Raw genomic sequence first — 11,164 nt, 5'->3', positions numbered from 1 at the left:
ACAACAATTGACCAGGCCAGGTTTGAACCCACCAGCCTCAGTGTATGTGGCCAGCACCCTAACCACTGAGCTACAGGCGCCGAGCCTGAAAGCGTATATTTGGGGGAATCAAAATAACCACACGTTTTAAGTTATCACTTATGACTACTACTGAGCATTTTATATTAAATGAGGCTTTATTTAAAATTTTCAATTAAAGTTTCAGATAATTAAATTAAAAATTAAAGTAGCTTTTATTTAGTCTTAGTAGATCAAATACTTTGTATCATATTTTCAAAATAAAATGTTAAAGTATTTTTACAAGTGATACAATCTATGAGCATTACAATAACCATCTCTTCAATTGCATAATCACTTAGTACCTCCTTCTCTATCAAGAATGTGATTAAGAACATCATCATCTCCCACAAATTGAACCTCCAGCATCTTGTCTTCCTTTATTTCCAGTTTACTTGCCATTGCCAACCTAAACAAAGGCAAAAAACCACTCAAAATTGATGAAGAATTCACACTGTCAATCAAACATTCACATGATGAATACATGTCTTTATAACATATTTTTAAAAGGCTTCTTAAGTATAAAAGGGATAGCCGGGCACAGTGGCTCATGCCTATAATCTTAGCACTCTGGGAGGCTGAGGTGGGTGGAATGCCTGTGCTCACAAGGTTTGAGACCAGCCTGAGGCAGAACAAAGACCTCATCTCTAAAAATAGCTGAGCCTTGTGGCGGGAGCCTGTAAGTCCCAGCTACTTGGGAGGCTGAGACAAGCAAATCACTTGAGCCCAAGAGTTTTAGGTTGTTGTGAGCTATGATGCCACAGTGCTTAGGGTGACAAAGTGAGGCACTGTCTCCAAAAAAAAAAAATAGTATAAAAGAGATACTATGTATTATTATATTAATATTATGTATCTGACTACAGATAATTCTTGATCTAAAAAATGAGGGACAAGGGGAAAGATGTGAAGATCTGAGAGGAGCTAAATCCAATTAAAGGAAACTATAATGTTGAGAAAATAATTTATTTGTAAAGAAAGCTCTAACTCATCCAGATAACAACCTCATTAACAGAAACAGGATAAGTTAATACATGTGTTTAGAAAAGGGACAGCAGCCTGAAATCCTAGCACTCTAGGAGGTCGAGGTGGCGGATCACTTGAGCTCATGGGTTTGAGACCAGCCTGAGCAAGAGCGAGACCTCATCTATTAAAAAAAAAAAAATAGCCAGATGTTGTGGCTACTTAGGAGGCTGAAGCAAGGGGATCTCTTGAGCCCAAGAGTTTGAGGTTGCTGTGAGTTATGATACTACAGCACTCAACCCCAGGGTGACTGAGACTCTGTCTTCAAAAAAAAAAGGGGGCAGCAGAAGAATTAATGTTTGGTGGATTTTATTACCTGTTTAATAGAAAGATATACTCCATTGAGGGAAGTCTGCCATACTTCATTAGTGTTCCAAGCCTGGATCAAATAGCCCTCAAGCACCTTCTTTTACTTTTATTGAAGACTTATCAAACTTTATGAATATGGCCTTCTAGGTACTTTGCAACCAAATAGTAAATGTGAATCTTTCTTACACTTCATTGTAGTTCCTTACTGAACAAAATTCAGAGTTCAGCAAGCAAAAGTTTGGTCAACTCTAGCTATTTTGACAAAATTCAGTTCCCAGAATTTATAATGCTAATGGCCTGAAACTAACGATAATTCCAACTGCCGCCAACAAGTCAGTTTATCCCAAAAAAAGGTAAACTAAGATTCAGCATTCTTGGTGAATTTTTTTCCTCTCCTCTCTTTAAATCCTGTTTTTAACTTTTCTTTTGACAAGAGGAACTGTTGATTGTATCTCTCATGAGTTAGTTATCTACATGCAGGTACTAATAATTCAATATTGCCAAGGTTTCTTTTGACAGTTGGCACATTTAAGTAACTTGTTTCAGATTTCATTTACCTTTTAAGGTACTACATATTCTGCAGCTGGAAAATTTAGAGTCACCTGTAATTGGAAAAAAGAACTCAGTTAGGGTCAGCTTATAGGACAATGAAAGCAATGAGGTAAAACTAAGAAGTCCTCAAATTTTAACAAACATGATGAACAGACATAAGTAGACCTTACAAATCTAAAGCTGTCATGACAGTAGTTAAGAACAAAATAGTTATACCAGGTGGTGCCTGTGGCTCAGTGGGTAGGGTGCTGGCCCCATTCACCAACAGTGGTGGGTTCAAACCCAACCCTGGCCAAACTGCAACAACAAAAAAATAATTATACCATATGGACAAGAAGCTCTAGAGACTAATAACAACTGCATTTGGGGGGTAGGAGGGCAAAATCTGAGTACTTACAACGTACTAAACATTGTTTTGAGTACTCTAAATGAATTCTCACAACAACTTGATGAAGTTTACACTTTGTACACAATAAAATACTTCATCTATGATTTATGATCACTATTTATAAAATGTGTCCTCCTGCGCCATATTTTCAGTCATGATACAGGTTCCTATTATGGGGAATCTGGGTGTAGTAGAGAAAAAGTTTAATGCACTTATCTGATATTTCTATAAAATAAACTAACAATTTCTTTAATACTATTTGTATAAAGAAGTTAAGTTCTGTGAGGGGCTGTTTGTCAAATACTGTATTAGGCACTTCTATATATACAAGGTCATTAAATCTGCAGGTTCTTTGAGCTAGATATTTTGCATCTCTATGTATTATATACAGCAGAACCTCCATAGCTGACCTCTCCCTACACTGAGAACCTCTTTAAGTTGTCCTAATTTTCATAGATCAGACTCCTCCATATGTTGACCAATTTGTTACAGGCCTGTGGGTAGCCAACTCACAGAAGTTCTACTGTATATAATCTATCCGATTTAAAGATGAGTAAACTGGCTTGGCGCCTGTAGCTCAAGCAGCTAAGGTGCCAGCCACATACACCAGAGCTTGCAGGTTGGAATCTGGCCCGGGCTTGCCAAATAATGACAACTACAACCAAAAATAAAATAGCCAGGCATTGTGGTGGGCACCTGTAGTCCCAGCTACTGAGGAGGCTGAGGCAAGAGAATCACTTAAGCCCAGGAGTTTGAGGTTGCTGTGAGCTGTGACTCCATGGCACTCTACCCAGGGCTACAGCTTGAGGCTCTGTCTCAGAGAAAAAAAAAAAAAAGATGAGTAAACTGAGGCTAAAGATTAAATCATTCATCCAAATTCACATAATTAGAAATGTGTATTAGAGTTGAAACCTAAATTTGATCAATTCCTAAATTCCTGATTATTATACCACATACTTCTCCTGCCATTAAATAAAAATGTATCCTACATGGTCATTTTAACCTCTGCAAATTATTCATTGTTCTAATCATTTCCCACATAACTGTATACTTCAAATACCCAAAGATTGAGAGGTAAAGGACTGAAAATAGTAGTAGGCCATCACTACATGAAAATGTAGTCCCAGCTTCTTGGGAGGCTGAGGCAAGAGAATTGCTTAAGCCCAAGAGTTAGAGGTTGCTGTGAGCTGTGATGCTACAGCACTCTACCAAGGTTATTCCAAGATATGATGAATGAAAGGAAGTGGAGTCCAGGTTCTGTGTTAGCAACAGGGCCTTTATTCACTCTGCTGCAAGTGGGCTGAGTTCGAAAAAGAAGTCAGCACATGGGTTAAGGCAGGGTGGGAATATAAGAGTTGGGGGGTGTGTGTGTGTGTGTGTAGGGATTGGTGTACTCATTCCTTCCTGGGCAGGACATCCTTTCCTGGGCCGGACAGTTCTATTTGGAAGAGTCCCTACAGTCTGCCCTATCAAAGACTTCTATAGTCCTCTAACTTTTCATTTGACTGTCATGGTTCAAAGAGTATGGCCAGATTCAATATAATCTACATTATTTTTATTTACTTATTTACTCATGTTCTGCAGTGACAATGAGCAAATGCAATAAAACAAATTATAAACTATAAATGCTAATGAGGAATCTGGATGAGGGAAAATATAAAGAAAAGCATGCAAAGAATTTTGGACTTTGAATTTCCTGGCAACTAAAGCGAAAAAGGAATAAAGGTCTGTTACATAATTCTCATTAGTAAAAGCTTAGTATAATAGGCGACGCCCGTGGCTCAGTGGGTGGGGCACCCGCCACATGCATCAGGGCTGGCGGGTTCAAACTCAGCCCCGGCCAGCTAAACAACAATGACAACTGCAATAAAAAAATAGCCAGGCATTGTGGCGGGCGCCTGTAGTCCCAGCTACTAGGCAGGCTGAGGCAGGAAAATCACTTGAGCCCAGGAGTTTGAGGTTGCTGTGAGTTGTGATGCCACAGCGCTCTATCAAGGGCAACATAGTGAGACTCTGTCTCCAAAAAAAAAAAAAAGCTTAGTATAATAGTTCTTTCAGGAGGTAAAAAAGATTTCCTAGGAAAATTTAAAAACAAATATTCTAGACTACTGAATATGGTCCTAGGCAATTTCCCAATAGTATTTTACATAAGAATTGCCAGGATAGCAAGTGAATTGCCTGAGCCCACAGGTTCAAGACCAGCCCCAGCCAGAGTAAGACCTTCTCTCTAAAAATAGCCAGGCGTTGTCGCGGATGCCTGTAGTCCCAGCTACTTGGGAGGCTGAGGCAAGAGAATTACTTGAGCCCAAGAGTTTGAGGTTGCTGTGAGCTGTGATGGCACATGGCACTCTACTGAGGATGACAAAGTGACATTCTGTTTGAAAAAAAAGAATTGCCAGGATAGAAAAAGCGTAACTCAGTCTGAATGCACTTTTACAAACATTTTTTTCTAGATTTTAAAGCATTTTATTAGTATAAAGTAGCCAAACAGAAGAAATTCCTAAAATGACCTCATAAGAAACTTTCTTTTCTCTCCAACGGTTCCTGAAAAAAACACTGCTTAACAATCACATGGTAAAATGCAATATTTAGTGGTCATCTACAATCCTTCAAGGCACTTCCTTGGTGCTTAGAGGTCAACTCCTTTCATGGAATTAACTTCAAGGCAATTTAGCAGCACCACATGAGGAATAACAGCAACCTACTTTTCTGTGAGAGCAAATAAAGGATTAGCTGCAATTTAAAAAAATGTAATCCTTTTAAAAAGAAAATGGTATGAGTTAGTGGCTAAGTACCAATTTTAATACTAGAAAAGCATGGGTTTCTAATCTCAATGCCACACTTTGTAACTGTGTAGCTTTGTCCAAAGTAGTGAGGATTAAATGGAATCAGGTGCCTGACATCAAGTGTTCTTTCAGTGCTCCCTGTTACCAGTATCTTTACTTTAAACTTCACAATGCAGATCTCTTGTACACGTTACCTCATGCAACGTCTAATACAAAAAGTGCTCAGTACGTGATGGAATGATGTCCATTTAACGTGCAGTGTGCCATTACACAAAGTTTAGGGCCATACTATTTTTCTTCAGGTTGCAGTTTAACTAGGGGAAGGTGTACTGATTTTATTAGGATTTTGACTGTTAAATGAAAAGTAATGCTTCAACATCTTTTTAATTTAAAAGACTCTACCCACAGAGCCTGGCGTATCAACCGAGCATGGTCCCAAGGTGACCGATGGCGCTTTTACGAAGGGATGACATCAAAGGTTGTCGCTACCATGGTTATTCTGAAGCATGACCTCTGTCTCCTCATCCCTCACAGGGAGACTTTACACTTTCGTTACATTTCTTCCGTTCAGTCAGAGGGCTCTGTAGGCCGGGAAACAGGTATGCTGGCATCAGGAATCCCTCGCACATGAAGTCTACCACAGACTTCAGAGCGGTCTTCGGCCTGTGCCTCCAGCCGCTGACCAGTAGGCTGCGTTTAGCCAGCCAGGGGTTCCCGGGCCCGCGGGCACTCTGCAGAGGGCAAAGACAGAGGCGCAGAGACCCTGTCCCGAACACCCGGGGGAAGCCTCGAGACGCGCGACCCGAGACGCTGGCACCCCAGCTCGGCCGCGGGGCCGGGCGCACCCGGACTCACCTCACAATCCCGGAGCGAAGCAGAAAAAGGAGGCAGCCTGCCCCGACGCCCCACAGCGCTCGGCTCCAGCCCCCACACGCCTGCCAGACGAGCCCCTGCTGAGTGGTCTCCGCAGAGACGGCAAGTTCGGCCCTAACAGAAGATCACAACTGCTAGTAGTCGGCGCCGAGCCAGGCCTACGCTGCCAACCCCGGAGAGCACCTAGGAGACTGGCGGCCTGCGTGCGACACACCGAATCTCCCGCCCTGGTCAGGGGGCGGTGCCTCGGGAAGCGAATAGGAAGCAGAGTCGGCCAAGAGCGACGGCTCCAGCGGCCATTTGCCGCTGGCCAGTGGGCCCCGCCCAGCAGGAAACCAGCCGAGAACGAATTCTTTAGGCCCGAGCTCCGGGTCCCTCCTTTCCTCTTTCCGTTTCCGGGGAATGAGTGGAAGAAGTGTAGTTTTGGACCGCGAGAAGTTCGTGGACGGAAGGGAGCTGACAGGTTGCTCTGTCCTGGGGCAATCTTAAAAGTGTTCGTTGGTTTATCTAGGTACCTTTTCTTGATGAAAAAGATGAGAATGATTCGCTTTTTTTTTTTTTTAACTTTTCTTCATTTGGCATGAAAGGTAGGATTTTGTACATCTCAAAGATTTAGGGGAGGGAGGAGAGGAGCTGGTCCTTCCTGTGCAGAGAAATAGGGCCCGAACACTGAAATATGGAGATGAGAGCAGACTACTAATGGGATGAAGAGGGAGGGAAATAGAATCAATAGACGTAGAGAAAATGAGGAACAAAAAGAAGGAACCTGGACTGTGATAGGCACAGTATTACTAGCCGAATACTATTTCATTTGGATTCATTTATTCCTGCGAACTAGACGATAAGGATACAATATTGAGCGAAGACAACCACGCTCTCTGCCCTCACAGTATATACCTAGCACGGGAAGATGTTGAAAGGACAATATAGAGAAAAATACGATGTAAGAAGTGTAAGCATTTGTTGGAGCTCTTGGCAGGAGTATCTAATTAAAAAGCCATAAGGAGTCAGGAACAATTTCTTTGGAGGAAGAGATGTTTAAACTTCAACATAAGGGTTTGATAGATTTAGGCCAGGCAAAAAGAAAGGGTAAAATTTTCCAGGTAGAAAGTCTGAATCAATGTAACAGGTGTGTAAAGTTCAAGAATTGGGTCTGAATTTAGGGCACCTGTCAGATTTGTAGTAAAGTATCATTGGATAAAGGAGGCAGGAGTGGAAAAGAAGAGATGAAATCACACAATTTGGAAGCTATTTAGGGAATACATTTAGACAGATTTGTCATAGTAGCCTTGATTTGTTTAGGGAATACATTTGAGAAATGATAGTAGCCTTAAGAAAACGAAAGGGAGGCCAGGCGCTGTGGCTCACACCTGTAATCCCAGCACTCTGGAAGACTGAGGTGGGTGGATTACCTGAGCTCACAGGCTCGAGACCAACCTGAGCCAGAGTGAGACCTCCATCTCTAAAAATAGCCAGGTGTTGTGGTGGGTTGTGTGTAGTCCCAGTTATTTGGGAGGCTGAGACAAGAGAATCACTTGAGTACAAGAGTTTGAGGTTGCTGTGAGCTGTGATGCCTCAGCACTCTGAGGGTGACATATTAAGACTCTTGTCTCAAAAAAGAAAGAAAGAAAATGAAAGGGACTCCAAGTGCCGTTGCTGTAATTAGCACTCTGGGTGGCTGAGGCTGGAGGATCACTTGAGGTCATGAGTTCAAGACCAACCTGATCAAGAGCAGAACCCCATCTCTACAAAAACCAGGAAACTTCACCAGCTGGGGTGGCATATGCCTGCAGCCTCAGCTCGGAGGCTGAGGCAGGAGGATCACTTGAACCCAGGAATTTGACATTGCAGTGAGCTGTGTTGAAGTCACTGCAGTCTAGGTTGGGCAACAAAGGACTGTCTCAAAAAAAGGAAAAGGCAATTTTCAGTGCATTGTAACTTTAAAGAAAACATTGGGGGGATGAGTAGATACAAAATGGTGTGCTTGAAGTGCTTAAGTTTGAGGAGCTTGCTGGGCATCTCTTCCTATAGTCCCAGCTACTCAGGAGGCTAGGGTGGGGAGGTTGCTTGAGCTGAGAAGTTCAAGCTGCAGTATGCTATGATCTTGCCGGTGAACAGCCACTGAACCCCCAGCCTGGCCAGCATAGCAAGGCACTGTCTCTCTCTCTCTCTTTTTTTTAAGAGACGGAGTCTCACTCTATCCCCCTCAGTAGAGAGCTGTTGCATCACAGCTCACAGCAACCTCCAACTCCTGGGCTTAGGCAATTCTCTTGCCTTAGCCTCCCATGTAGCTGGGACTATAGGTGGCCACCACAATGCCCAGCCTTTTTTGTTGTTGCAGTTTGGGGCTGGGTTCAAACTGCCACCCTCGGTGTATGGGCCTGGTGCCCTACCCACTGAGCCACAGGCGTTGCCAAGATGCTGTCTCTTAAAAAAAAAAAAACCAAAAAACTTGTCATTGCAGCTACTTGGTAGGTTGAGGTGGAAGGACTGGCCTATAATCTGTTGCCTGAGTCTAACTTTGTTGAAGAATTGAAGATCTAAGAATACTGAATAGATATGTTCACCTTTATGTCAGAATTTTTCAGTGTGTATAAAGTACATTATTCAGTTGTGAATAAAGTATATATTTCTTAGAATTCTGTAAGAAATTCCCTACTATTAGAATAAAATAAAAATCTTACTGAATCTAATAGTTTTCAGTTAAATGATTCTGAGCTAGGTTTGTGCTGGTCAGCATAACTGGGGCTGACCATTTTATTAATGAAAACATAATTAATGAGGCCGGGCACGGTGGCTCATGCTTGTAATCCCAGCACTTGAGAGGCTGAGGCGGGTGGATTGCCTGAGCTAACAGGTTGGAGACCAGCCTGAGCCAGAGTGTAGCCGGGCATGGCGGGCGCCTATAGTCCGAGCTACTTGGGAGGCTGAGGCAAGAGAATCATTTGAGCCCAAGCGTTTGAGGTTGCTGTGAGCTATGATGCCACAGCACTCTTCCAACGGTGACAAAGTGAGACTCTGTTTCAAAAAAAAAAGTTTTCATTCTTGACGTGTGTCAAATTGTTCCCTAAGGTAAAGTCCCAAAAGATGGATCCTTCAAGTGAGTTTTAGAAGCCAGTCCCCCTGGCTCAGTGCCTGTGGCTCAAGTGGCTAAGGCGCCAGCCACATACACCTAAGGTGGTGGGTTCGAATCCAGCCCGGGCCCACCAAAACGACGACAGCAAAATAGCTGGGCGTTGTGGCGGGCGTCTGTGGTCCCAGCTACTTGGGAGGCTGAGGCAGGAGACTCACTTGAGCCCAGGAGTTGGAGGTTGCTGTGAGCTGTGATGTTACCACACTCTACCCAGGGGGACAGCTCTGTCTCAAAAAAAAAAAAAAAAAGCCAGTTCCACAAGGCTAAGGCTATTATCATAAATTATCCTATTCGCATTATAACCCAGGGCCTAAACACAGGACACTATTTCTGTCCTCTCCCAAGTACTTAAAAAGAACATTAAATCATGAATGTTTAAGTCAGTCCAGCGAAGTTCAGATTTTCTTTCATAATACCTGGCAACTATTTTATGTGGATGGGAGAAGAGATGGGGAAAAGAACTATCAGGTATTTTAAAGTTTTACATTTTGGGAGTCTCTTCTGCTTTATTATGGTGTAAAAATGGTTTTCTCAACTGAGTTGCCTATATGGAACCAAATAAGGACAATTTTTCATTTCTCCCAAGATGGTACACAACTAGAATTACTGTACATGCATAGAAGAGTAAGTTTGTAACTGAGGTTGCCTAGGATATTAGGACTGTATTCTTTCATGGATTTAGTTTGTCTATTCGTAATCTAGCTCTGTTGAGCTACCCCTCCCTTTCTTCACACCCCCAACAGGGGGTTTGGCCTTATAGGGATAGGGAAGGTGTCTGGCAAATATACTTGGTTGAGAACAATCGACACTGTTACGAAGTATTATGTTATAATAATGTTTAAGTTCACAAGTGCATGAACCTAAATGGGTTCGATCCTAGCTCTGTGAATTTGTATTATATATCGAATGTACTTTATTTTTCTTATAAAAGGAGCACTTATGTAATACAACTGTATTGAGTATTAAGTGAATGAATTATTGCATTTTCTTTAAAGTATTTGGGATGGCCCGGTGCCTGTAGCTCAGTGGTTAGGGCACTGGCCACATGCATCGAGGCTGGTGGGTTCGAACCCGGCCCAGGCCTGCTAAACAATGACAACAACAAAAAAATAGCCGGGCATTGTGGCAGGTGTCCATAGTCCCAGCTACCTAGGAGGCTGAGGCAAGAGAATCACTTAAGTCCAAGAGTTTGAGGTTGCTGTGAGCTGTGATGCCTCAACACTCTACCAACAGTGACATAGTGAAACTGTCTTAAAAAACAAGTAAAAATAAAATAAAAGTATTTAGGATGGTGCTGGGCATATCCTAATCACTCAATAAATGTTAGTTGTTACGGTTTTCATATGGGAGAATTTGGACCATAACAAATTGTGACCTACCTGGATGACAGAAGTATGTATGGGGAGGAATAGTGCCTCCACTATATTATTAATATCTCAGTATCACAATTGTATTACAATACCTTAAAGGAAAATGGCTTTTCCCATTGTACCTTTTCTGTATTTCTAAGGTTTTCAAAATAAGCAAGTATTACGTATCTAATAAAAGGAAAAATTGGAACTGTCAATTGGTGAATCTCACCCTTGCTAACAAATGCAGATCCAGAGTTAAGAACTGCTAGTATTTGGATTAAGGCATAATAAACAAGATATCAAAAAGACAATGGGCTTTATATTGCTTGAATCTAAAATAAAATGGAGAATAAAGCTTTGGTCCATAACAAGCATAACAGTCATAAGGAAAAAAGGCATAAAAGATTTTTCTAGAAAATGCATGTAAAGAAAGGGAAAGGAAAAGAGGGCCTAGGCTCAACCCTTGATTAAACCCATGTTCCAAGAGAAGACGAAAGTATCTTTAGAAAACAATGTGGGAAAGATCAAAAAGTTTAACTGCTGGCTCAGTGCCTGTGGCTCAAGCGGCTAAAGCGCCAGCCACAAACACCTAAGGTGGTGGGTTCGAATCCCCAGCCCGGGCCTGCCAAACAACAATGATGGCTGCAACCAAAAAAATGGCCAGGCGTTGTGGCGAGTGCCTGTAGTCCCAGCT

General features: G+C 42.3%; 1 protein-coding gene across 7 annotated transcripts in view; it reads right to left on the bottom strand.

Moving 5' to 3' along the window:
• Positions 1–6,157, bottom strand: part of ORC2 (origin recognition complex subunit 2) — a 61,903-nt gene extending 55,746 nt beyond the window's left edge. For 5 of the 7 annotated variants that reach the window (XM_023510426.1, XM_012802287.2, XM_023510427.1 and 2 more), the window contains exons 1-3: positions 5,968–6,157; positions 1,944–1,988; positions 363–466 (exon numbers count right to left, since the gene is read on the bottom strand). In XM_023510426.1, the coding sequence (XP_023366194.1) occupies positions 363–459 (97 nt within the window). In that variant the 5' untranslated portion in view covers positions 460–466; positions 1,944–1,988; positions 5,968–6,157. The remainder of the gene's footprint in view (positions 1–362; positions 467–1,943; positions 1,989–5,967) is intronic. The other 2 variants (XM_023510430.1, XM_023510431.1) reach the window with 1 other exon arrangement.
• Between the last annotated feature and the right edge of the window lie 5,007 nt (positions 6,158–11,164).

This window comes from Otolemur garnettii, unplaced genomic scaffold (genome assembly GCF_000181295.1).
Source record: "Otolemur garnettii isolate 467f Iridium unplaced genomic scaffold, OtoGar3 scaffold00013, whole genome shotgun sequence".
Classification (NCBI taxonomy): Eukaryota; Metazoa; Chordata; class Mammalia; order Primates; family Galagidae; genus Otolemur; species Otolemur garnettii.
Note: the sequence above shows the minus strand (reverse complement) of the source record. Positions and strands in the feature narration are given on the sequence as shown.